The sequence below is a fragment of the Corvus moneduloides genome, chromosome 10 (genome assembly GCF_009650955.1).
Source record: "Corvus moneduloides isolate bCorMon1 chromosome 10, bCorMon1.pri, whole genome shotgun sequence".
NCBI classification, from domain to species: domain Eukaryota; kingdom Metazoa; phylum Chordata; class Aves; order Passeriformes; family Corvidae; genus Corvus; species Corvus moneduloides.
Genome location: NC_045485.1, coordinates 26870100 through 26897450, shown reverse-complemented (window position 1 = coordinate 26897450; position 27351 = coordinate 26870100). Strand labels below are relative to the sequence as shown.

The following is a 27351-nucleotide window of genomic DNA, read 5'->3' as shown; positions in this document are numbered from 1 at the left end:
CCCCGTCCCCATCCCGGCCCCGAGCCCGTCCCCAGCCCCATCCCAGTCCCGATGTAGCCCCGCTGCCCGCGTGGCTGAGGCAGGTGAGTCCCCGGCGGGCGGGATCCCTCCGGGGTGTCACAGTTCGGCTGGGAAGGAGTGGAAATTTCCCGTGTTTTCTCTCGTGTTCTCCGTAGCTGTGAAAATCCCACTCGCCAGCCCCCACAGAAGAGCGTTTCTGTCTTGTTTTAGGCTTTTAGAGCCATTCCTAATCTCCGCAGCTCCACCCCAGCTTGGGGAGCCGTGCAGCGTGCCCTGCTTTTCACTGTTTGTCGTGTTCCCTCTGCAGTTTGTGGTGACAGCCCGCAGAGATTTCGGGGATTAACAGCAGCGTCCTGCACCAGTGGGGAGCGCTTGCCAGTGGGATGCAGGCGTTGTCCCAATGGCCTGGGCTGCCTGCAGCACTGCTTGTCCCCTGGACTGCCAGTTCTCTTCATATCTTTAACATTTTGATGTAAACTTCATTTAGCAAAGCATGTATTTGTCTAAAATTTAATCCAAGTCATTTCCCCCATTTATTTCCCTGCAGTTACTAGTGTTTTCTGCTTCCAGAAAACACATGAGGTGCATGCCATGAGGAAATGCTATGTGGAAATGAGAGTAAATTTAAATGAGGTTAAATATGATCAAAATGAATTCATTATGATAGAGCTTTATACAACACTTAAGTGCAGTAGGACTCTGCTTTTTGAGCTCATAATAAATTTCCAACAGAGCAGATTTTCAGATGCAGAGTGTGTTGATGCAGTGTGCTAACAGGATCTATTGATGTCGTTATCTGCAGGCAGCTATGGGAGTTACACTTCTGCTAGCCAGACCTCCGTGCAGGCTTGGAAATCTCTCTCCTGCAGGGATTCCCAGGCTGGATTTGCAGACACACCAGCCCATCAGATGAAGCACAGGAGCTCTGAGGAGCAGCAGGAACACCTGTGAGTACCATGGAGGCCATACCTGTGCACAGAGGGCAGGTGTGCAGTTCCCCAGCTGCCACAGCCAGGGAACCAACCTTCTCCTCATCATGGAATCATGGAATGGGTTGGGCTGGAAGGGGCTTAAAGCTCAGCTCATTCCAGCCTTGCTGTGGGTAGGGATGCCTTCCACATCCCTGTCCAGCCTGGCCTTGGACACTGCCAGGCGTGAACCTCTCCTGAAGTGGTTTCAGCAGTTCCACTTCCACAGGTGGGAAATGCAGTTTGTCTCTTAGGTGGCATTCCCAAATGTGTGCTGAGGATGGCTCTTCAGCAAGAGTGGAGACCAGTCTTGGTTTCCTTGTAAAATGGGTTAAACCCCCAATGTCCCTGCCCATGGCTGGGGGGGGTGGAACTGGATGGGCTTTAAGGTCCCTCCAAACCCAAAGCACTTTGTGATTCTAGTAGGAAACATCAGTAATTAATCAATGCTGCCAGTCATGTGAATTTTTTTTGTTAAAGAACATGCTTAGAGTTGTATAAAGTAGTTGGAAACTGGGGGGAAAATTAAGATTATTTCAGGATTTAGATAAGTCATTATCTCTGTCCTTGCCCAGATTTCTTCCTTCCTCTCATCTGGGTAAATTTGTTTTGTGTTGTGGTGGGATGTAATTAAGTCCTTTTTTTTGTGGTTTGGTTTACATGGGAAGGATGCTGTCATTTTGGAATGAAATCTGCCCAGTGACCATCTGTCTCCTCATTAGGATGAAACAGGACATTGATTTAGGCAGTGGAATGATGAAAGATTTTCATGAAAAACAAATGAGCGCTTTGCTTTTTTTAAAGCTCCTGGCACTGGCAAACTCTGGCTTCAGGCAGAACTCTGTGTACAGTGAGAGCTTCATACCCTGAGTGTTTCATAGATGCTTCCCCAGAAATAAACTGGGCCAACACTTTATTTATTTGCCAATAAATAAAACAATTCCAGGTTTTGTTTAAGGGCCTAGATTTGTATCTTGGCTAAATCCTTACTCAGAAGCTGTTGAGAATGTGAGACATCAGAAGCAGAGGAGCAATGGCTCCATGACCCGAAAGCGAAAGTTCTCCTGGTAACAGGAAAATGAATGCTGCTGTCTTTGTAACTTAGGAATTAGGTTTCTAGCCAAATTTCTTCTGAAGCACAGCAGCAGTGATAAATATTCTGAAAATACATGGATTGTCTTTACTGCTCTCACTTTTTCTCTAAGTTTATAAGGTGGACTAAGCTGAAAAATTTAAATGAGGGCAGTGACCTTTCCTGCCAGGGTTTGTTTTGTGTATTTTATTGTTGTCACTTATGTGTGCTTAGACTCAAGACACCTTTGTGTCAGGTTACTGCAATCTATCATGCAGGAAGGGATTAATGTGCTGAGTTTGGGATCAGCTGATGGGAAATTGTTTAAATACAAAGGAAAGCCTCCTTTGGATGAGCATGACACTCATGAACTAAGCAGCTTCTCCGGAACTGTGTATGGGAACTGGGTGAGTGAGAAGCTTTCCAGTTCTCCTGTGTGCTGTGCTTTTCCTGAAACATTCTGTGGTGTCTGAGGTTTAAAACTGGAGCCATAATCTGGCTGTGTTATTTTCCAGACAAATCAGTCCCTCCATGTGGTTTAGAATCCCAGAGTGGTTTGTGTTGGAGGGGACCTTAAAGCTCATCTCATTCCAAGCCCTGCCAAGGGCAGGGACACTTTCCTCTGGAATGTAGCCCCCAAAAGAGGTGCCTGTCATTTCTAAAGGCTGGGAATTGCTGGATTTCTGTGGCACTTGCTGTTGGTGAAGGCAGCTCAGTGAGTAGCATATGTGACCCATTTTTGATGTCTTGAAATGGTCTCATCTGCTCCAGTTTCCTTCTTTAGCGTTTTTAAGGTTCTTGTGCCTGTGGACCACGTGAATGAAATCATGTCTAGGAATAGATTCAGCCTTGCTCAGCATTTATTCTGGGAAGAGTTTGGAACTGACCACTTTTGAAAAGCAGTATCAGAGGCACTGTTTGGGAAATAACCACATTGCAAAGGCAGTCAAGCAGTCGTGTCCACGTGGGATACTGAGCTTGTGTCCCTTGAGCAGCAGCCCACAAGTGGCTCTGCCATGGTCCTCACACTGGGGCTTTGTGGGGTGATGTGCAGTGGGATGATCCTGGTCCAGTTCAGCACTGATCCCTGTCAGTGGGAGGGAGTCAGGCAGATGGGATTTCTGAGCCTGGCATGTGTCATCCTGGCACCCACCCACCGCTGCTGCTCCATCCCTCAGCAGTGTGGGAGGGGTTCAGGGTGCTTGGTGCCACTTCCCACCTGTGCCTTCTCTGGGGTTCCCTATTCCTGCAGCCTGGAGCTTGGCCAGCACCTGGACTTGAACCACAGGAAAATTTAACCTAGTGTGTAATCAGAAGAGTTGACCATCCCTGTGCTGGTGGTTCCTAAAATGCTAATACCTAAAGTAAGAAGGATGAACTAAAACTGAAGTGCCATGTGAGGGATGTTTGGCTGTGGGAATAAAAGGGGGTGTTACTGACTACTCATCTCCTGGAACAGTTGGAGATTAATGCATCCACAGAAAACTTTGTGTTTTCCAGTTGGCCAATCAGGGCTCAATTTGAGCCTGCTTAGAGAAAATTCTGCCAAATATTTTCCCAATTTAAAAAGCCACAGGAAGTGTGAAAGACAAAAAGTCGTGAACAGAATGAACGTAGCAAGGCAGTGTCCTGTACCCTTCTGGAATGCTGAATCCAGCAACACACAGATGGGTGAATCCCAGCAATAAAGCATTTCTAGTGTGCTCCCACACAGAATTCTTGTGGAAAGAAATAATGTCCAAATGCAGATTCTCATTTGCAGAGCAGAGCATCTCCTCCTCACAGCACTTCAGGCTGTTTCCAAGAGCAGCTGCTGAGCAGAGCAGGCATGTGGCTGTTTCTGCATCATCCTAGGGCTGGTTTCATTTAGGTGTTCTGCAGCCTGGGTCCACCCAGCTGCTCCCTGAGCTTCAGATTTTGGTTCTTCGGTTCCTGCATTTTACAGGAAATAAGTGTTGTTGAATTTAGCATTGGTTTTGTCCGTTCAGTTACTTTATTCTCAGTTTAAGGTGTGTACACTCCTGTTTCCCTCCTTGCTTAGTCATGCAGAGCTTGGGAGGAATTCAAATTTGCGATGCCTCTCCCTCTTCTCTTGTAAGGATTGACCTTTTCCAGGGATGTCTACAGAGATTTTCATTTGAACCTTCAACTTCTCCAGGGTGCTGCAGCTCTCAGTGTTTTACTGGGTAACTAAAGGTTTGCTCCAGGGAGCAGCTCTTAGCTGGTTTTCAGATGTAAAACAGGACAGTGCTGTTACCTTCCAGGCATCCTTTTTTTAACGTGTTGGAAATTTTGGTTAAAGGATGGACTTTATTTGCATGTAGATAGTGAATTACCTGTTTGCTAAATAGAACTAGGTTAATTACATTATTTGGATGCAGATAGTGAACTGTCTGTGTGCTAGGTAGAACTAACTGGTGATTTTAGAAAATATTTCTATTTTAGTTGGCCAACACTGCATTGTAAAGGAACATTCCTGTTTTGTTTAGTTTAAAAAGGAGTTGGCCTAAAGGAGAAGGACCAAAGCACTGCTGTCCACACATTACTGCTCACCTGGTGCCAGAATCCACCTGGGAAGTGTTCTAGAGTTATCATTATCCTTGAAAAGTCTCAAAAGTTCAGTGGTGTTTTAGGAATCAGTTTGTGTTCGTTAAGCATTGGTAAGTGTTGCTTTGGCCTTAACTAAATTTTCAGGGTTTACATGGATTTAAGAGACTTCCACGAGAGGGTGCAGCAGCTCAACAAAATCCCATCTAAACCAAAGGAGCCTGTCCCCACTGTGGGCATATTTTGACTCATTTCATGTATTAATTTGTGTATTTACATCAACTTCCAGATTGGATGGGTGCTTCAGCAAATCAGTTTAATGTCCCAGAGTGTCCCTCCAGTCTGGTACTTTCTGGTGTACAGTGTTACCTGGTCTCAGTCTATACCTGATGCCCTGCAAATGCTCACTGCATGCATTTTAAAAATAAAACGTAGGGCTTTTTAAAATTATTATTGTTTTAGTTTGGAAGCATCATTAATTTTCCCCTCAGACAGGTCCAGCTGCAGAAGGAAACTCCACCTAGAAAACTGAGTTCTGGAGAAACTGCTGACCTGAGTGTGTCTCCTAGAACTTGTTTCTGTTTCTGTTCCGTGCTAAATGATTTCTGGTTCCATAAGATAGGACTCCCTAAGTGGGGAGCTCTCAGGAGTGACTGAGCTCCAGCTGGACGGTGCTGCTGTGCTGACATCCTGAAAGCACAGAGGTGCTGTCTGCTCACACAGGCCAAGGGTCAAGGTCCGTTCCTCTGGCTGCGGCACTAAAATACCTCTGCAGAAATGATTAACTCCTAACAAAATTTCCAGGCAGAGAGCCCACCTTGGAATCAAGTGTTCCCTGTCCGAATTCATCAGTCCTAAATCACTTCCTGAGATAAGATTATGTGATAGTGAAATAACCAGAAGTGGGGTGATGCTCACGTATAATACATGATTATTTTTTCCTGATAAATGCTGTTTTCACCAAACTTGAGGTATATTCAATAGAAGAAACAGCACGCTGTGCTTTCAAAACTTTTAATTACAGTACAAGATATTAAAAGAGGGAGAATTTGAGACCAAGGAAATGAATCTGGTTACTGCCAGCTGCAGATGTAAAAGTTGGGTCTGGTTTTAGAAGGTTCCATTGATGAATTGGAACCACTCGAGTTTTGAGACTTTTCTTTTGAGCAGTGTAAAAGAGAAAAATAGGAGGTTTACTAAAAAATCCCCTCCACACAGTGAATATGTCAGGTAACCAGCAAGAAAATTTTTATTTTAAAGATTAGAGCCACCTTCTTCCATTTACCTGCTGTAGATTATCATTTATAAACAGATACGGTCTGGAGATGAATAGAATTAAATTAATGAATAGAAATTAATTAATAAATTAATTTAATGAATAGAAAATTTCATCTTGACATATTTGGACTGTGACGTTTCTGCTTTCCTTGTCTTGAGGACCGACCACAGCAGGTGGAGCCCAGTAGGTGTCAGTCCAGCCAAGGCTTCCTGAGTACAGGTGTGACTAAACCTCTGCTGCCCTCCTGCCTCTTCTTTCCCATTAGTGAAACCTGGCTGGCATCATTTCCCCGTCACAGAGACACAGCCAGCACATCAGAGATTACCTTTTCCCTTCTGTTAACTTTTAATAAATGTCTGCATTGCTGACCTTTCCTTTCCCTGGGTGCTCACCTACCCTGGCTGGCTGGCAAAGGGTAGAGCTTGCAGTGGTATTTGCAGGGGATTAGCATTTGTCATCAAGCATCGGTATGGAAAAGCACAAATCCAGGCACTGGGAGCTGCCTTGAGGAGAAGAATTTGGGAGCTCAGCGTGACCAGACCTGGCTGGGTGCGCTGGGCTGAGCCCCCAGAACCTCCCATGCCCTGGGCTGAGCCCCAGCGGGGGCAGCAGGGGAGGGGAATTCTGCTCCTCTGCCCCCTCAGGTGAGAGCCCACCTGCAGAGCTGCCCCAGCCCTGGGACCCAGCACAGGAAGGACCCGGAGCTGCTGGAGAGCGGCCAGAGATGCTCCAGGGCTGGAGCCCCTCTGCTCTGGAGCCAGGCTGGGAGAGCTGGGGGTGCTCACCTGGAGAGGAGAAGGCTCCAGGGAGAGCTCAGAGCCCCTTGCAGGGCCTAAAGGGGCTCCAGGAGAGCTGCAGAGGGACTGGGGACAAGGCATGGAGGGACAGGACACAGGGAATGGCTTCCCAGTGCCAGAGGGCAGGGATGGATGGGATCTTGGGAAGGAATTGTTCCCTGGGAGGGTGGGCAGGCCCTGGCACAGGGTGCCCAGAGCAGCTGCCCCTGGCTGCCCCTGGATCCCTGGCAGTGCCCAAGGCCAGGCTGGACATTGGGGCTTGGAGCAGCCTGGGACAGTGGGAGGTGTCCCTGCCCATAGCAGGGGTGGAATGAGGTGAGCTTTAAGGTGCTTGCACCCCAAGCCATTCCGTGATCTCTTTGTTAGTTGTCAGCACGTTGCTGTTTGTTGGCTTGTATAAAACACTAGAAAGGACAATGAACTTTCCTGTACTGGGATGTGTTTTAGGAAGTGAAGAATGTTCATTGTGCAAGAGTTGAGGTAGAAAAGGAGTTCTGTCACTAGAAAAAGAATGTGTTGGAGCCTGAGAGCTTTGTTGTTTTACCAAAAACATTTAAGTCAGATGTTTCCCCTCTTTCATCAGCAAATCCAAGTGTGCATACTGATTATCCTGTATTTGCAAGTCAGAGTTGTAAATTGCTGCATTCAGCTGGGGCCGTTTACCATCTGAAAGAAATAATTAAAAGCTTTCTTTCTCTTGCTTAAGATTTAAACATGTATTTAAAGATGAGATCATGCTTTCATGGTGGTCAGAGTTTCTTTCTATATTTGTGTGGGGTGGCCTCAGAAATGGGTGTACGAGGGGCTGGTGTGCTGTGTTTCCTTTAATTACATGTTTGTTTGGGAAAAGATGGTTATTCCAAGAACCTGTGTCTTTGCCTGGTTCCATCCTCCCAGCCCCAGTGCAGCAGGAGCTGTGCCCACCCCAGTGTGCAGTTCAGCCATATGTGCCTCTTATTTATAGCTCATGCGTGAAGGGAGCTATTCCAAAGTGGTAATTTCTGTTCTGGTGGTGGCACATAAATACAAGTGTATGTGAGCAGCTCCTTCTCCTTGAACGAGGATGTGACACATCCCAGTCACCCTACTCGGGAACGCTTGAGTCCAGACAAACTGGGAGGCTCTGTCTGATGCTTCAGACACTCAAGAGCTCAATTAATTTACAGATGATAATTTGTCTTCAGCTCCTGCAGATACAGATGCCACCTTTACTCAGCCTCTCTAGAGTCATTCTCTCTCCAACTGCATTGGAGAGAAACTTATTTACAAGGACATGGAGTGACAGGACGAGGGGGAATGGCTTCAAACCGACAGAGAGCGGGTTTAGATTGGAGAAAATTCTTCCCTGTGAGGGTGGGGAGGCCCTGGCACAGAGAAGCTGTGGCTGCCCCATCCCTGGAAGTCCCCGGGCCAGGTTGGACGGGGCTTGGAGCAGCCTGGGACAGTGGAAGGTGTCCCTGCCCATGGCAGGGGTGGCACTGGATGGGCTTTAAGGGCCCTCCCAACCCAAACCAGTCTGAGATTCTGTGATTCTCTGGAGTTCCATTTCTGTAATTTGTTGGGAAAATGGCATATCCTACTGCACTATAAATGCAGCTGTGCAGCATTTTCCAGCTGTGCTGTACAGCTTGTGCCACCTTAAAACAAGTTTCCTTCCAGCTGCCTGTATTTTCTGTATGTGTAATTTCATAAAGTCACTGAGCACAAGGAATGAAAGACTGGCTTTAAAAAGAAAACAAGAACACGAGTTGTGGAAGCCCAGAGTCGTTTGGGATGGAAGGACCTTAAAGCTCATCTTGATCCAGCCCCTGCCATGGGCAGGGACACCTTCCAAAGATCAGCTTGCTTCTAAGCCCTGTCCAGCCTGGCCTTGGACACTTCCAGGGATGGGGAGCTACAGCTTCTCTGGGCAAGTAATACAGTAGGTGTTCCAGCAACATAAATGTTACATTCTGAAGTTATTGACTCCTTTATAAGTTATTTTATCTGGCCATTATTAGTGCTGTGCATGCACTGGTTGTGGTTGGCGGCCGTGTGAGCTGCTGGCCGTGTCCCGCTGGGGTTTTCTCCGGGAACAGGCTGTGATTCAGCAGGGAAGCATGCCAGGCCGGCACGGACAGCTGAACCGGCCCCGTGCTCCCTTACACGCACAGCCAGACGGTGACAGCACGGGCATGGCTTTGGGACAAAGGGAGGTTAACTGCTCTTAACCAATTCCAGCCATAAAATACTCTGTAAATAAACAATAGCTGCCTGTAGTGCGTTATCACAGGACGGGCTGGGGTGAGAAGGGACCTTTAAATTCCTCTCGTTCCACCACCCTGCCAGGGGCAGGGACACCTTCCACAGACCTGGTTGCTCCAAGCCCCCTCCAACCTGGCCTTGAGCACTTCCCGGGCTGGGGCAGCCACAGCCTCCTGGGGAAGCCTGTTCCACTCCACACTCGCTTTTCCGGAGTGTGTCACCGGCAGGAGCACAGCCCCGATCCGGGCAGCGCCGTGGCAGGGGCTGCGTGTGGGTGCACCAAGTGAGTCAGGGTGACTTTGTTCCGGGATGGGCTCCGTGTTTGTCTCTTACTCATTAATTAGCGCAGCTGGAGCCGCTCGCACCGAGAGCTCGGCGGCGCGGGGAGGGTCAGGGTACCGTCCTTGCGTTCCGTGAGGACGGTGTGTTCCTTCGTGCTGCGTGACTGGAGCGCCCGGGCTGACACGGCTCATTCCCGGCGTGTTCCCGGCCCGTCCCCGGCTCGCGTGCGAGCCCGACGCACGCAGTGCCGTGCTCGGGGACATCCCTCCCTGCCGGGCTGAAACGAAACGCTCGGTGCGTGATAAATGAAACGCGAAGGGGCCTCTCGTCCTATCGCTCTCGGGAACTCCTTCGGGCGGCGCTTTCGGTTCTCGCCGCTGACAGCGGTGCGGGGCGGGGTGCGGCGGCCGGGCGGCCCGGGGTGGGCACGGGGCGTGCTGCAGCCTGGCCGGCGCCGCGGGGGGACCGGCCGGGGGCGGGGGAACCGGCCCGGCCCGCCCGCGCTCCGCCCCGGCCGGCGCTGCCGTCGCAGCTCTCGCGGCAGCGATACTTAAGCGGGCGGCGGAGCGAGTGAGGAGGAGCGCAGCGAGTTGGGGCGGGATGTGCGGCCGGACGCGTCCCTTGGTGCGGACACGGCGGTGCTGACCCCGCACCGGCCGCGGTCAGGGTGTCCCGGCGCGGCTCCGGCACCGCCCCAGCGCCCGCCTCATTCATTACATCTCCCCCCAGCAGAAAAGTGGTTTCGCTCTGGAGTTACCGTGGATTTGGGTCAGAACGCGGGAGCCGCGCCGAGGGAGCCCGCGCCGGTAGGTCCCAGCTGCGCTGGGCTGGCTGCCCGGCAGCTCCGCCGTCCTCAGGGTCTGTCTCTGGGCTGGTGCTGTTATTGTTTATTGTTGAAACGTGTCTAAGGCCAGCGGAGTGGCTTTCTTGAGCAGAGGAGGCGCGGCTCGCGTGCGATGGCGAGTGCGATGGCGAGCGCTCGGGGAGCGAACCCCCCCGGCGAGGCATCGGCGGCTGCTGAAGCTCGGCGTGCGGGGAGCATCGCTGCGGGGATCGCTCCTGCCTGCTGCTCCCGGGGCCGGCCTGCTGGAATGCTGAGACGGGAATGCCGGCAAAGCCCCGTACTCGTCCTTCTCGCCGCTTTATTTTTAGAGTCGTTGGGGGATCCGGCTCCGCTCACTAAGGCAGTTCTGTAAAAATAGCAGCAAAACTTAAATGCTGATCAAGTGAGGAATATAAATATTGAAATAGCAGCAGAGGTATGGCTGAACAAGATCAGAAGTCACTTGCTCAGCACCTTGGCACTGCAGGGGTCCTTGAGACCTGGCCGATCCTCTTGCTCCTCGCCAGGGCGGTGAGACCTGGGCTGCATGAACGGGAACATCTCATTCTCTTTGGAGTCGAGGATTTTTAAACCCTTGGAGTTACTTGAAGGTGCCTTTGGTGGTTTGGAGGAATTGCCTGGTGTCTGTGGAAGAATAACAGATACACCGATGACTTTGGGTTTAACTGCCAAACAGATATACCACTTGCTTTAAATTTAATCTAAAAAATGGGAAAATTTGAGAGGTACAGCTTTTTTTTTTCTTTTTCCTGGCAATCCTGACGTGCTGTTTCCCAGGGAAATGGAAAAGCCTTACAAATGAATGTTCCAAAATACGGAAGACTCAATGAGAAATTTTCCAGAGCAAATCATCAGTAGTAAGAGATTATTGCCAAATTTTCTCTGTTTTCTGGGATTTTGTTTTGAAGTGAGGAGTAACTTTGCTCGGAATGCATTTATCCAGGAAGTAATCCTTAATGTGCTCCACTCTGAGCATTGAGCCTGCATATGAGATTGAAGCAGGTTTAATTAAATGTAATCAAATATTACAGGATTCCTGATTAAAAGGCGTAGCACCTGCTTTTGGTGACGTACGAGACACACTGCTTATTTGTGCTTTAAAAAAATACACTTCTGCAGCTTGCAAATAATGTTTTTCTCAGTTCCTGAGTAACTACCACCCTTCTGTTTGCTTCCCTGCCCTGTTTTAATTCCTGTTGCCCAGCGTGGCGAGAGGCAGAGGAGCGCGGTGTGTCACCACCGGGTGACCGGGTGCCACAGAGCAGGGCCACGGGGGGTGCGGGCGGGGACAGGGCGGCGGCGGCAGGAATGGGCTGTGAATTGCTCAGAACCACGCCGGGGTGACATCCTGGCCCCCGCTGAAGCCCGTGTGAAGTTCGCCGCGGGTTTCCGCGCAGCCAGCGGCTCCCCGGCGGTGCTGCCGGTGGGAGTGGGAGGTGGCACGAGGGAGGACACATGCGAATGGAATGGGAATGTGTAGGTTTGCTCCTCTGGTGGGAGAGGAAATGGTGCAGGAATGTCTGAAATGTGGGGGGGACTTGTCTCATGCTCCTCAGGTCTGTGTGTGAGGGAGGCACAGAAATCAGCGCTGTCATGTTCGCTTTTGTGGAGTAGAATGAATCCAAGTGCTCTTGTTTATTGAACATCCTGACAGGGAGGAGGCGTCGGACCACCCCCCTTTCCTGCCCACCCTCGGGGGACTGTGTGCGTGCCTGAGTGTCTCAGAGCCTGGATGTGCGGAGAGATGAGGAGTGTGGGTTTGGGATTAATTAGCCGGAGTTTAGCTGTTTTCAAGCTTTACGTGCCTGAGGGCTACCCGCAGTCACAGCGAGGGGAGGAGTTTGCTGTTGCTGGCTCGAAATCCTCTCCAGGGGTGATCTTGTTCGTGTTAACCATGAGCAATTAGAGAGATTAACTGTCTTGTTTTCTTTTCTGCCCTAGATTGATTCTTGGGAGGCTCTGGGACATTTGAAAGTGGTTTGGAGAGAGCAAAGTCTGTGTCTGATGGACACCGAACCCCAGCCAGCGTGTGTGGTGCCCCAGGCTCCCTGCCCAGGAATGAAGTGCTCTCCTTCAGAGGACTTTTCTCCTCAGGTGAGGCTGTCTGAAAAGATCCCACCTGTGAAGCCTTGCTTCAAGAAGAAGCAGCAAGTGCAGAAGAGACTGGACACACAAGCTCTGCGGGCTTTGCGGCCGATCTTTACCAGCTTGCTGGGAGCTGGCACCTTGGGTAGGGTCTTCGTGCCCCGAGGCCAGCGTGGTGGCCATGGTGATTTATGTGAACCTGCTGTGAAAAAGACTCTGGACCTCGGTACCTCTTGCCCCCAGACAGAAAATAATGTGACTGTGCTGATGCCAGCAGCTCCAGATGTGCAGGGTCAATTGCCAGGAGCTCATCCTTCCCCCGGGCATCGTGAGCAGGACGTCCAGTCAGGAGAGCAAAGTTTCTCCCCAGAAACGCCTGGAACTGCTGCTGATAATGGTAATGAATCATTCCAGGATCATCCTTTGCACCCAAGTGCTAGTGATGGTGCAGCTTGTCCTTTGTTCCCTGACAAGGTTCTGGAAAGCTACACATCTAGCTTACTGCAGGAGAACAGCTGTCCCATGCAATACAACTTGACCCCGAGCAATAAATTCAGTGCTGGGATATTTCAGGATAAAAGTGAAGAAGCTTCCCTTGACCTGGTGTTTGAGCTCTTGAACCAGCTGCAGTATCACACCCACCAGGAGGATGGGATTGAAATCTGTGTGGATTTTCTCCAGGGCACTTGTGTTTATGGCAGTGATTGTCCCAAGCATCACACAGTGTTACCCTATCACTGGCAGGTGAGGAGGACAGTAACTCAGAGGTGGCAAAGTGTGACCAACGATTCCCAGGAGCACCTGGAAAGGCTTTACTGCAACCCTGACAATGACAAGATCAAGGTCAAGTATCGGTAGGTAACTGAATTTACTCCTTTGCTGGGAAGGGTGCAGAAATTTAACAGGATGTGCCTCTTTTTTCCCTGATATTTGTGTCCAAGTGTGTTAGAAACCCTGGGATGATGTTTCCTGATTTATAGCCAACAAGTTTAACTCAACCAAAAATTCTTGTACACCTGTAAAACTGTTGTTTAGCATCTGGAATGTGTTCTTTGAGGACTTGGCGTGTGTGAAATAAGAAAACTTCAGCTCTGTAGGAATTCAGAGACTGTTGTGCAATGCTGTGCTTGTTCTTGGTGTTCCTAATTAGTCTTTTCTCTGCATTAGACAAAGTGGCAGCATGAAAGAGCCTTGGCAGCGCTGGGGACAGGAATGACAGAGCAGTTGCTCTCTGCCACTGTGAACACAGACTGGCTGTGCACTCCCAGCACAGTCTGTGCCATTCCACCCCAAGCAGCTAAACCAGAGGGGAGCTCTGGGGAGACCTTTGGAAATGTCGTATCACTGCGAGTAAAGGGGGGTGTTTCAGCTAATTCCCTGTGAGCAACCTGAGCCACCCTGGCAGAAATGCTGATCATCTCCACTATTAAAGCAGCTATTGAAGTTATTGTTTTCTCTGTACAGAGCTGTGTTTATTGACTCATTTTCTAAAATTAGCCAACAGCTGTTAACTTGATGTGGTTGTGTGACCGGTGCACCCCGAGAGCTAAAACTTCTTCAGCTTCTCCCCTGCAGGTTCCACTTTGAGGAGCAGTGGGGAGGAGTGATGTTTACAGGGTCCAGTCAGTGCAGGGTGCGGGCTGGTTTGGTTTCTTTTCTGGAGGAAGTGTGTGATGCACATTGTGGCAGGGCAGATAAGAGAGGAGAAGTTTGCCAGGCTGGCACAGCTCCAGTTCTCAGCGATGCTTCTGTAGTGAAAACTTCACACTGCCTTTGCCACACTCCCCAAATCCTTCGGGGTTCTGCTCACTGCCTCTTCTTCCAGTTCCTGAAGGAGTTATATCCCTGCTTTCTCAATATTTTATTTTCATTTATTAAGCTGAGATTTCTCATTTGGCACCAGAGACCAAATCTAGTGCTTAAAGTCAGCATTAGTCTTTACTCTCACTTAATTTGATGCTGGATTAGACACTAAATTCAGCCTTTTTCATAGACTCAAACTGGTCTGGGATGGAAAAGACCTTAGAGATCACCCAGTGCCAGCCTCTGCCATGGCAGGGACACTTTCCACTATCCCAGGTTGCTCCAAGCCCTGTCCAGCCCGGCTTTGGACACTGCCAAGGATCCAGGGGCAGCCACAGCTTCTCTGGGCAACCTGTGCCAGGGCCTTTTTAGTGATGGCAATATCAGAATATGGATACTCCACACTGAAAACGAAGTAGGATATGTAGTAGGGAACAACCATATTTTATAGAATTGTCTCGAAGAAATATGCCAGTCTTCAAAAAAATTGAAAAATCTTTTAAGTGCATAGCAGATAAAATTTGCTGTATTTTACAACAAACTTCTATTTCCCAAGTATTTGAAATTATTTCTGAAAACAAAATAGCACAGCCAGAGCCAAGCCCATTAAATGATTTAACTTTGAGCTCTGTGCAAATGAGCAAATGGTTTTCTTTTAGAAGTTGTGTCACCAAATCCATCACTGCACATGAGCTCTGTGTCCTAAAGGATGGACTTGGGAGTGTTACTGGTAAAGGACACAGTGCTTGGTCATGGCTTAGTCATCCCCAGCCTGGGAAGCTGCTGTGCAGTGACATCGCCCTTGCACTGGGTGTGCAGGTCCCAGCCTGGTGGGGCTGCTGGGCCTGAGGAACACGGAGTTTCTGCCTGTCTGATCCAACTGGGGACAGGGTTGGCAGGTGTGTGCCAGAGACAGAACGTTCCCTCGGTGTGAGGGAAGGCAGAGGAGCAGCGTGGGCTCAGGACAGCCCGGTGGGACACTGCCCTTGGGATGAGGCACAGCCTGGGAGTGCAGACCTGACCTTGTTGGGCTGAGTGGGTTCTGCCAAACTGCAGATTTACACTGGATATTGGGGAAAAATTCCTCCCTGTGAGGGTGGGCAGGCCCTGGCACAGGGTCCCCAGAGAAGCTGTGGCTGCCCCTGGATCCCTGGCAGTGTCCAAAGCCAGGCTGGATGGGGCTGGGAGCAGCCTGGGATAGTGGAAGGTGTCCCTGCCCATGACAGGGGTGGAATCAGCTGAGCTTTAAGATCCCTTCCAACCTTGGAAGAGCTTCACGTGTCAGTAAGCGTCAGTGAGACCTTTGGAGTGAAGTTCTATTTAAGACCAGAGCTGCTGATTTCAAACTTTGAGTCTGATCCTCCTTAGAGCTTTGACTTGCCGAGGTTTTAAGCCAGGTTTTGAGGTGGGAGGTCAGTGTTCTACTGTGTATGATTGCCAGCTTCTTCTTATGCAGCATCACGTTGTGTGAGGAGAACCTGGCAGGTGTGGGGAGCTCCAGCTGCCCGGTGGTCCCTGCAGGCTGCTGCCCGTGTCCCGCGTGTGCTGCGTCTCCGGGGAGCTGCGAACATGCCCCGCCAGCGCCGCGTCCCGTGGTTACGGCATTATTTGTTAAAGCCATTAATCTCCCGTGGTCAGACGAGCTTTGCAGGCCTGTCTGCTCCCTGGCAGCCGGCAGGAAACGCCTGCTCAGCACTTTGCCTGGCCAGCAGGGCTGCTGTTTATCCTGCTGCGTGTCCCACACGGTCTGGGCGGCGTGGCGAGTGGGATTGCAGCGTGCGCGCGGAATCCTGGCACCAGCGCTGCCCCCAGGGAGCCGGGCCCTTCCAGAAAGTGTTGGGCTATCAGCTCAATTAGGGAATGAGCTCTAAATTAGGGTGTTCTTCAAGGAGCTATTTATATAAACCTGCCTTCCTCTTAATTATTGGGATGAGTAATGATGGAGATAAGTTATTGAGATGAATATTGTAAAATATACATTAAGCTGTTGCCTCTCACCTAAGGGAATGTGATCTCAGAGGAGTGGTAAACCTTGTTTAGTTACTTTTTAATGCAACTCCTTCAGCTACTTCTTGCAGTTTGGCCTCAGACTGAGTATTTGTCATAAATTACTTATGTTTTTTGTATTCTTAAGTCTGCCAGCTATGTAGAGCCACATACCAAGCTATCTGAAAAATGGGGGAACATCAACTTAAGCAGGTTAAAGTACTTGGAAGCACTCGGGTTTTCTTCCTAGATGTGAGGAGAGGCCCTGGAGAAGTTCCAGCTTGCAGCAGAGAGAGCAGTGCCAAGTGCCGCTTTCCAGCGGGAGATGCCCACGTTGGGATATTTTAAGATGCTCTTTGCTGAGGGGAAATACTTGGCTGAGGAGCTGAGCAGGTTTCCCCACACACACACCTGTCCTATCATGCACACATTGCTTTTCAAAGCAAGCAACAGCATTAGAGATTACAGGGGGATTTGTTTAAAAAAACCCTGCGGTTCCTGACCCAACAGTTCCCCCCGCTTTGGCAGAAAATTCCACTCTTTCTCTTGGCAAAAAGGTCTCCCAGCTTGCCTGACACAGCAGCTTCTTGCTGTTGCTTTGATTTCTTTCCTTTTTCTTTCTTTTTCCTGTAATTTCCGTAAGTTTTATGAAATGGCTCCTTCGAGCTAAAAGAGAGGCCAGGGTGGAACGGCTGCAGTGAGGGAAAAGCAGGTGGGTCTGCAGTGGGGCGTGTTGTGCCTGGGAGCTGTTCTCTCCCTACGCACTTGGGGTTCCTGGGTGAAGTCCGAGTAAATAGCAACAGGACAAGAGGAAACTCAAGCTGTCCTGGGGAGGTTCAGGTCGGATATCAGGAGGAATTTCTCCATGGAAAGGGTGGTCAGGCACTGGAAGGGTCTGTCCGGGGAGGTTTGGAGTCCCCATCTCTGGAGGTGTCCAAGGAATGAGTGGACATGGCACTCAGTGCTCTGGGCTGGGGACAAGGTTGGACTCGATGTCCTTGGAGGTCTTTTCCAACCGAAATGATTCCATGACTCTGTGACCACGGTGTGTTCCAGTGGAGTTATCAGTGGGCATGCGAAGGGACTGGGAAGGAAGGGCATGGACACAGTGAAATGTACAGGAAACTGGTTTTCCTTCATTCCTCTGTGTGTGGGATGGCTGCATCTCTGGTGCTGACAGAATGTGCTTGACGTGTTAAAATCATACAGAGCACAGTGGAGGCATTTCAGGCATGGAATCACGGAATCAGAGTGGTTTGGCTTGGAAAAGTCCTTAAAGCCCATCCAGTGTCACGGCTGCCACAGGCAGGGACACCTCCCACTGTCCCAGGCTGCTCCAAGCCCTGTCCAACCTGGCCTGGGACACTGCCAGGGATGGTGCAGCCACAGCTGCTCTGGGGCAGGAGTTGTTTGGGGAGTTCTGCAGGTCCCTGGCCCATTAAATAGTTAAATTTCAGAAGTTTTCTGTGTGATCCACACAGCTGCCACAGTGTGTGAGATAAGGCATGTGTTAGTGATAACACGGAGATGAGAAACCAGCTGAGAGTCCCTCTGCCTGAATTTGGGGGAGGTTCTTGGCTGTACCCTCTGAGAGGTTTGGAGCTGCTTTTCATTCCTTTCTAGGAGGAATGCAAGAGCCTCGAAAGAAACTCCTGTGAAGTGATTCTGGCGGTGTTTGCCTTGTGCTGTGTGGGTTCCTTTTTGCTGCGCTTTGGAGCACCAAAAAAGCACCATTTCCGTATGAAATGGAACTAATTGGCTCCTAGCTGCACAAACGCAGGGAAGCCCTGAGTGCTGTGTGGAGCAGCCGAGGAACCAGCAATCACTGTCATCCCTCCTCTTGTTTCCTGTCAACAAACAGATTGCAGATTGGGGAACAGCTGTCACCTGGCTGCAGGTTGAGGTCAGGCTGTTCCCTGGCAATCTGAAACAAAGGTCTGGGATGGCTGCAGAGATTGCTCACAGGAGCTGCTCCCAGGTAACGCAGCAGACACAGTGCTGTGACAGGACTGCCCTGTCCCGGGACCAAGGGCGAGCACAAAGAGGCTCTGACAATTATTTGCTCAGCAGGAGCAGTGGTCAAGAAGTTCCTTCCTGCTGGGTACTCGGATTTGTTGAAATCAGGAGGGATTTGAGCTGAGTAGTAATTGAGAATCTGATTCTTGTAGTCATGTGTACACAGGAGTGCTATTTTTTGGGGGGGAAGCTGTTTGTGGAAGGTGTGACAATGAGCATTCATTTTTAGGAAAAGCCTGGAGTGCCAGGACAAGGGGCAATGAATTCCCACTGCCAGAGGGCAGGGATAGGTGGGATATTGGGAAGGAATCCCTGGCAGCTGTGGCTGCCCCTGGATCCCTGGCAGTGTCCAAGGCCAGGTTGGACACTGGGACAGTGGAAGGTGTCCCTTACCATGGCAAGGGTGGTACTGGATGGGCTTTAGGGTCTCTGCCTGTATCAGCTCTGCAGCCACTCAGAGCTGTGCTTGTGCTCCTCTAAAACATCAGTAGTTTAGGTTGGAAAGGGCCCTTAAAGGTCATCCAGTCCCACGCCCTGCCAGGAGCATCTTCCACCGATTTAACAATGGAAGCAAACAAACAAACCTCTCCCAAACACATCCACATCCGGAGCAGCTCAGAGCCCTTTAACCCAGCAAGCCTGGACAGGGACACCGTGTTTGTGCTCCTCTGCAAAGGAGGGGAGCTGGGGTTTGAGTCGGGAAATAGGGTGGAATCCTTGGGAGAGGGGGATGTGCTCCACACCCTCATTGCTGTGGAGTTTTAGAACTTTCCAGTGCCTCACAGCCCAGGCCCCCCCAACCCAGGACCTCGTGTTCAGGAGTGGGTTCTTGGGAAGAACAAACAACTTCTGGTACAGTCTCTTCTCCTCCAGCAGCCCTGCCCCAAGGACTTCCTGATCCAGAGCTGGGGGGCTTACTATTTTTATTTTTATTTTCCCTGCCAGGCATTCATCTAAGCTGTGTGTATATATGTACACATACACATATATATGGGCCAGTGTGTCAGCAATTGTTTCAGATTTACAAGCTGGCCCTCCTCGCTGTGAAAATTCCAGGAGATTGCTTTTCCAAGCACCCCAGTCACCAATTGTACAGGCAGGGAAAAACAGTCTTCCCAACTTCTAGAAAATAAACACGGGAAAAGCAGCAAAGCCACTGCTTTTGGATTCTTTTGTCCCCTAGGATGGAGCCTTTTGGCTGAGAGAGAAGTGTGTCTGTAGCACCTCTGCCATTCTGAGGTCTCACCTCCCACGTGGCCCACGGTCACCACAGAGAGAAGCAGCGTGACTTGATGAGGGGGCAGATTCAGTAAAATCTGGAGCTAATTTGCTGCCCTGGCACCTGCTGCCCCTCTCTTGGGGTTGAAATGAGGACACACTGCTAAGATTGAGGCTCAGATGGGTTGCTTGTGCTCTTGCCCTGCTGCAGAGGTTGCTGTGTGCCTTCCACAGGCCGTGCAGCCCAGTCCTGGTTATTGCTTTGCTTTCACTGCTGTGTTGGGAAGAGCTGTTGGTGCACATCCCTTGGGAGTGTTCCCTGGGCCTTTTCCTCCCACTGTGGCTTTCGATGGGAGCACGTTTGGTTCTGCTGTCTGAGCTCTGCTGTTGCTATTTCAGTACCTGTGCTTCAGAATTAAACTCTTGGCTGGGTGTCCAGCTCTGGCACAGGCTGCCTGCTGGAGTCCCCATCCCTGCAGGGATTGAACAGCCCTGGGGATGTGGCACTTGGGGACGTGGGTCAGTGGTGGCCTTGGCAGTGCTGGGGCAATGGTTGGCCTCGATGGTCTGAGAAGGCTTTTCCAATTTAACCAAACCTGTGATTTTTCTGATCTTTTAAAGCCAATATCCTTTAAGAGACGTTTGGTTTCAGACAGGAGTTTAAACTCTCAGTCCCCCGCCCAAAGCTGGGCGCATCTCTGGGAGAGTCCTTCCCCTGCAGCTTCAAACAGGTGTACAAACAAGATGAAACCTTGCTGCTCTTGTGTGACCAGGAAGTGCAGGTGCCTGACTTGTCTCCTGCAGTAACTGAGCTCCGTGTGACTCTCCCAGCCCCGAGTGCAAAACCTTCTCGTGCCTGTTTGGCTCTTTGAAGCCCCTGAGGTCCCCGGGTTGTTGCTGGTGCAGAGAGGAACTAGCTTAGTCAGAGAGAGAACGTGGCCAGTTTCAGCATGGCAGGGTGTCTGAGCGTGTGCTGAGTGTCACAGCTGTTCTGATGGGAACAGGGTTTCATTTCCTGCTCGGCCCCTGCCGCTCGCAGCGTTTCTGTTTTTTTCTGAACCTGTTTGCGGTAACTCACGGCACGTCCCCGAACTCGGAGAGCAGTTTCAAACCACATGTATTTTCAGAGCACTTACAAAACAGATTTCTCTACTCATCTATTTGTACATAACATCTCGAGAGTGTTTGCCTTGCTGAAGGGAAAGAGCCTGGGGGATTCATGCATTAGGCTGAAGTTCTTCAGAAGGATGGAAGGAAGAGCCCAAATATCCTTATTTTGGCTGCACTCATCTGAAAAAGTTCATCAGTGTTATAACTCACCAGTCGATGAACCTGCTCAGTCCAGTGTCCTGGGAAGTTTATACCTTTGTGTTATTTCTTAAGTTTAGGGAACAGAGAAAATGGAACTTATTCGTGGGGTCATGTTCTGCTGTTGAGATCTCGTGGAGTTTTATTCTGAACTGTGCTGTTCTGCAGCACCAAATTTGGGCTGTGTGCCCTGTTCTTCCGAGAGTTCAACGTGCTCATTCTCTCTGTGCAAATAGTTCCACTGAACTGCTTTATTTTATAAATAGAGACCTTTATTTGGTGAGTTGGTGAGGAGAAATTCTTCAGAAATCTCTGTTCTCACCTCTCGCAGAGTCTCTGTGGGACCTTAACAAGAGCACAAAGTGCCAGGACAAGGGGAATGACTTCAAACTGCCAGAGGGCAGGGTTGGATGGGAAATTGGGAAGGAATTGTTCCCTGGGAGGGTGGGCAGGCCCTGGCACAGGGTGCCCAGAGCAGCTGGGGCTGCCCCTGGATCCCTGGCAGTGCCCAAGGCCAGGCTGGACATTGGGGCTTGGAGCAGCCTGGGACAGTGGGAGGTGTCCCTGCCATGGCAGGGGTGGGATGGGATGAGCTTTAGGGTCCCTCCCAACCCAAACCATCCCATGATTCTAGGACTTTGGAGAAGTAATTTTAGTCTGGCTGAGTATCCATCCTTCCCACAGGCAATTGGGAATAGTCATTCCTACCTCGGCAGTGGATGAGCTCAGGCTCTGTGGTGTTTGCAGGGGGTTTGACAAACATTTCTGTGGGGAAGGGCAGCTGTGTTTGCAGCCCGGGTTTCATGCTGCTCGTGCAAGGGGCAGTGGGAGGAACCTGGGCCCCACCAAGGATTTGAATGCATTTCCTGCTTTCCAAACCTCTGACAAACTGCAGCCTTCAGAACCTGCTCCTGCCACACTGACTCTTCCAGGAATAACAACACCAGATATGATTTTACATCATGTTAGCTACAAAATTCTCCTTTACATGGAATCATCAAATGGTTAGACTTGGAAGGGACCTTAAAGCTCATCCAGTGTCACCCCTGCCGTGGGCAGGGACACCTTCCACTGTCCCAGGCTGCTCCAAGCCCCAATGTCCAGCCTGGCCTTGGGCACTGCCAGGGATCCAGGGGCAGCCACAGCTGCTCTGGGCACCCTGTGCCAGGGCCTGCCCACCCTCACAGGGAAGTATTTCTCACTAATATCCAATCTAATCATGTTTTACACCTAATAATAAATTATTTGGGATAATAAGATGGGATTTAAGGTCCCTCCCAACCCAAACCATTCTGGGATTCTACACCTCAGACAAGTGCTGGGTTTGAGGTTTTGTCCCTCTGTGCTGAAAACCATGTGTTTAATGGAATACAAAAGGTGAGAATTGTCTGTTTTTCCTGCTCTTCGCAGGGGCCAGGAGTTCTGGGTGGATCTGAACCTTATGAAATTATATGAAAGTGCAGAGTTCGACCAAATGCGGCGCCTGTCCACAGCCTCCTGCCCCAGCTCCAGCTCCAGCTGCTACACGGTGTGGAAGTACTTCTGCAGGGACCACTTTGGCTGGAGAGAGTACTCAGAGGTATGGCCCCCTTCCCTGCCCTGGAGCCCCGAGCCCTCCTTACAGTGCACACTAAATACGTCCATGTTCAGCCTGGTTCCTCTGCAGACACTCTGGGAGGTGATTTGGAGTTACTCTGAGGATGAGGAGGGTCAGTGTTCAACTGAGAAAGCAATGAAGGCACAGCTCTGCTGGCCTGGCTTATGGTTCTGTGATCCTTGAATTAGCCCTGAAAGCACCGGGGACGTGAGTGCTGGCCAGGCTGTCACACTGGAGAGCAAAGCAGCTTGTGGCAATACCAAGGGAGCCCTCCTGGAGCCTGATCTGGTTTTGTGACAGTGGCACCGTTTCTGCAGCCTTTAGAGCACCACCTCCACTCACCTTGGCAGCTTTTCATTGACTGCCCTGTCCCCAGAGCTCTGCTGAGACAGGACAGGCACTGCCAGAGCTGTGGGGTGCAGCCCTTGGGCTGGGCACAGCTGATGTTTGGAATGAAACCTCATCAGCATTGGCAGTCCCAGAAATAATTCCTGAGTGTAAGAACTGGAGAGAGCTGGGCAGAAATACCACAAATGACAGGTTTAGGGTGTTTGAGCTGCGAGGAGAACCACAGGGCCTGGCTTTGTGCAGTGTAGAACAGGAATGTGAACTTTGGAGCGTGCGGTTTCTCACGTGTGCATTTCCCTTCCCCGCGTTTCCCCCCCGCGTTTCCCCCCCGCGTTTCCCCCCCGCGTTTCCCCCCGCGTTTCCCCCCCCTGTTTCCCCCCCTGTTTCCCCCCCCGTTTCCCCCCCCCGTTTCCCCCCCCGTTTCCCCCCCGTGTTTCCCCCCCGTGTTTCCCCCCCGTGTTTCCCCCCCGTGTTTCCCCCCCGTGTTTCCCCCCCGTGTTTCCCCCCCCGTTTCCCCCCGCGTTTCCCCCCGCGTTTCCCCCCGTGTTTCCCCCCCGCGTTTCCCCCCCGCGTTTCTCCCCCCGCGTTTCCCCCCCGCGTTTCCCCCCCGCGTTTCCCCCCCGCGTTTCCCCCCCGCGTTTCCCCCCCGCGTTTCCCCCCCGCGTTTCCCCCCCGCGTTTCCCCCCCGCGTTTCCCCCCCGCGTTTCCCCCCCGCGTTTCCCCCCCGCGTTTCCCCCCCCCGTTTCCCCCCCGCGTTTCCCCCCCGCGTTTCGCCCCCCCCGTTTCCCCCCCCGTTTCCCCCCCCGTTTCCCCCCCCCGTTTCCCCCCCCGTTTCCCCCCCCCGTTTCCCCCCCGTGTTTCCCCCATTTTCCCCCGTTTTCCCCGTTCTAGCCGGTGGTGAGGCTGATCGAGGAGGCGAGCTGCCGCGGGCTGCGCGAGGTGCGCTTCGTCACCTGGCACAACCAGTACATCCTCAACATCAAGGACGGCTTCCAGCAGAACTCCTGCTTCCGCAGGGAGATCAAGAGGAGGCCCCTGCTGCGCTCCTGCGTGCTGCTCACGCCCTTCCTGCAGTAGGTATCCCGGGAAATGGGCAATTCCCGCTGCTCCGCGCTGGGCTGGCCGGGGCACTTGTGTTCCTGAGGCGTGACAGGAAACCCGCACTGCCGGGTGGGAAATGGGAACGAGAATCCAAAATCTGGGTCATGCTGGCAGCTCCTGCCACTTTCCTAAATATTACATACCTGAGGAACTCCTTACTGTTATTTAATTTGTAATGTACCTTGGGGATGTTGGAACATCAGGTTTGCCGAATTCCTGTCCATTTTTCAGCATCCTGGGCTATGGAAGGTGTCCCTGCCTTGGCAGGGGATGGCACTGGATGAGGTTCGAGGTCCTGGCAGCCCACACCATCCTGTGGTGGTTTAATGGGAGCACTGGGTGTGCTCACAGAGCCCTCACCCCTCTGGTCCCGAGGGGAGGCTGGGTTTGGTCACAGCCTCAGCACACATGGGCCGGGAGGTGTTTTTATGTGGGGTTTTACAGGAAGGAAACCCCAAGTTATTAGAGAGAAACTGGAGGGTGCCAGTAAAAACCAAGAGTGGACTTGCTGGTAGAGCAGTCCTGGTTCTCATCCTAATGAAAAGTGGGGGTTTCAGGGGTCCTCCTCGTGTTTTGCTGCCTGGGATCATTTTACCACAGTGATCTGCTAAAATGATGCAATTCCCAATTAATTCCCAGCTAATTTTGTTGGACCTTGAGGGCTCTGCACTCACGAGGGATTGACCAGAACTGTTTGTACCAGCTACCAAACGTACAGACTAAACTCTGAGAGTCTACTCTGCACCAAAGCTCATTCTGATTTTCTTTATCCAGAGCCCTTGTAAAGCTCACTTACACACACCGATTCTTGGCAAGAACAAGAGCATTTTAAATATTTATGGGATCTATCCTTAAGCAGTCAGTGTTGCCTCCACTTCCCACATGATGCTACCTGAGATTTGTTCTTTCCCTCACCTCCCACCTGCTTAAATCTGTTCTAAAATTGGAAAAGAATCCTTGAGTAGAAATGAAAAATGTTGACTTTTTAATGGCTTCCCCTGTAGAATAAATAATATAAATATTTTACACCAGTCAGAAGAACCAAACAAAGTACACCAAAGGATTGCAGGATTTTTATTGGATTTGATGTCTTCCTCATTAATCCATGATTTACTGGCAATCTCTGCTTAGTCTTCCAGTCCAGTGTGAGTGATGAGGCCCTACAGGAATATTTTTTTACCCATTTGCCTATCAAAGAGGAAAAACAAATTAAAAACAAATGCACACTTTGGTATTTGATTGCTATTTTAATAATAATTCTTAGAACAAAATCCATTTTCTGGGTTTCTGCTCAACTGTTAAAAAGCAGTGAGAAGAACTTTGAGTTAAGTCAGATCCATGCAAATGAAGGGAATCCTGGCCTTGGCCTCGAGCAGGAGGTATCAGCCACTGAGCATTCAGTGTTTCTGCCCTGAGAGGTGGGAGGTCTGTCACAGCTTTCCATGTGTTGATTTAAAAACAGACCTTTTTCCACCAGACGTCCCCTCTCCCAACCGTTTTCCTTGGATTTGATTTGATTTCTGCCCATCTGTGTGGTTTGGAGAGCAGCTCCGCCCTGGGCGCCTGGGCTCTGCTCTCTCCTGCTGCCTGCTCTGGGGCACGGGGGGGTTGACAGCTTTTCCTAGGGAAATACTTTGGGAAAATACTTCTTGGTGGACTTTGGAGCTCGCTCCACGTGTTCTTGCAGCTGCAGGAGCTGTGCTGGTGTGAGCCAGGGCGCAGCAGGCGCTGCACAGTCCCAGTGTTCCCCTTGGTGCAGGAGGGAGAATCCAGGGAGCAAGGATTTACTCAGCTGAGTAAGGGCTGCTCACTGAGGTGGGATCAGGGCAGCATAAACCACAAAGGCCTCTTGCCTCAGTGTAGCAGCTTCCAGAGCGTGAGGATTCCGCAGAGCTGCAGGTGGGTGGGAGCAGAGTCCTGCTGGTCCCCTCCACTGGCTTTTCCAAGGGGGTTTTTCTGGCATCCATGGGGCTCCCTGGCCACAGCTCCTTCTCTCAGCCCTGCCTGTTCTCCGGGCAGCGTTCCTAGAGGAGGGGCAGGAGAAGAACCAGCTGCAAATGCAAATCCACATCTGGCTGTGCAAATGGCAGTAAGAGTCTTCCTGGGTTGGGAAGGGGCCTTAACTCCCATCCAGTGCCGCCGCTTGCCAGGGGCAGGGACACCTTCCATAGCCCAGGTTGCTCCAAGCCCTGTCCAACATGGCCTTGGACACTTCATGGTAATCAGAGGCTTTTCAGCCACGGTGGGGATGAACTGGAGGTGACTGGAGGCTGCTGTGGGTGTCTGAGCACAACCTTTGTCCGTCCCCCAGGACCCTGGGCGGCAGCTCCGCGGTGCCCTCCCTGTGCTCCGACCCCGCCTCTGCACAGGACTTGTCCCCAGCTGCTGTCACCTCTCCCAGCTTCTACCCCGAGACCTGGATTGGCATGGATCCAGCTCAGGACTTCATCCAAGTGCCTGTTCTGAAGGAAGACAAAAGCTATAGAACCATTTATAACCTGTTCCACAAGACTGTGCCAGAGACCAAATACAAGATTTTGAAAATCCTGCGAGTGCAGAACCAGTTCCTCTGGGAGAAGTATAAAAGGTAAGAGAATGCAATTCCAGTTCTTTTATAATGGATGTTCCTAGAGGGGGAATTTTATAAGAGAGATTTGTATCTCCTCTCACAGCTCTGCTCTTCCAGAGGGTGACGCCGTAATGAAAACAGCTTCTCCCCGGCTGACCTGCAGCGAATACTCACCTTCACTTCCCACTTTCTGTTCCAGGAAAAAGGAATACATGTCCAAGAAGATGTCTGGGCTGGACAGGATCATGAACGAGCGGCACCTGTTCCATGGCACATCCCAGGATGTGGTGGACGGGATCTGCAAGCACAACTTCGACCCGCGGGTGTGCGGCAAGCACGCCACCATGTTCGGCCAGGGCAGCTACTTCGCCAGGAAGGCCAGCTACTCCCACAACTTCTCCAAACGCTCCCCCAGGGGCATCCACTTCATGTTCCTGGCCAAGGTGCTCACGGGCAGGTACACGGTGGGCAACCACACCATGAGGAGACCGCCGCCCGTGGAGCCTGGCAGCATCACCAGCGACCTCTACGACTCCTGCGTGGACAATTACTTTGAGCCCCAGATCTTTGTTATCTTCAATGATGACCAGAGCTACCCCTATTTTATCATCCAGTATGAAGAAGTCAGCAGCACTGTCTCCATCTGACAGCCTGTGCTGCTCCTTCGCAACCTCTCACCTGGCAGCCATTCGTGTGGGGGAAATAAAATCTGGGCACTTCCTAACTGCTGGAATGACTTGGAAGGAAGGAAATCTGAAGTGACCAACTGTGCACTTGGTGGTTGATTCCCTATGTGGAAATTGTACATATTTTTCCATTGTTTATAGTTGAAAATCTGTGCCTTTTGTTATAAAACACTGTTTATTTATGTTAGTAAATATTCGTGTTTCAGAATGTGTCTGTGGGTGTCATTTCAGTGGCGTTCTGTGCCTGTTACACTCTGATCTCAGAATTTCACCATGGCCATTTCTAGGGAATCAGAACCACATTTCATCCCAAGGATATTAAATTAGACATTCTCCCAACCACTACTTTGTATTATCATATTTCAGAGAGACTGGGAGAGAGAGCACAAAACTACCCCCTGCTCATACTTTGCATTATTAAACAGGAGAACACAAATAGCTCGTTTTCGAAAATTCAGAAGAGATTAGCATGGTCAGTGGGGAGGGTTTAAAGCCTAGGACGGCTTCCCAGCAGCTGCTGGGACACACAGTCTGTCACTTGTTGGGGTGGGACTGACTCTGTAATTGTTCACCTCAAGCC

General features: G+C 50.9%; 1 protein-coding gene across 3 annotated transcripts; it reads left to right on the top strand.

Annotated features, from left to right (window-relative positions):
* Window positions 1–12: 12 nt before the first annotated feature.
* On the top strand, window positions 13–26985 carry TIPARP (TCDD inducible poly(ADP-ribose) polymerase). Of its 3 annotated transcripts, XM_032119582.1 has the most exons (7): window positions 13–83; window positions 824–968; window positions 11996–12993; window positions 21881–22049; window positions 23307–23488; window positions 25828–26103; window positions 26285–26985. In XM_032119582.1, the coding sequence occupies exons 3-7, from the start codon at window positions 12059–12061 to the stop codon at window positions 26730–26732; spliced, it is 2010 nt and encodes a 669-aa protein (XP_031975473.1). In that variant the 5' UTR covers window positions 13–83; window positions 824–968; window positions 11996–12058; the 3' UTR covers window positions 26733–26985. The 3 variants fall into 3 exon arrangements, with proteins under 3 accessions (XP_031975473.1, XP_031975474.1, XP_031975475.1); XM_032119583.1 differs by lacking the exons at window positions 13–83; window positions 824–968 and adding an exon at window positions 9757–10016 and having other exon boundaries at window positions 26285–26732; XM_032119584.1 differs by lacking the exons at window positions 13–83; window positions 824–968 and adding an exon at window positions 10173–10779 and having other exon boundaries at window positions 26285–26732.
* Window positions 26986–27351: the final 366 nt, after the last annotated feature.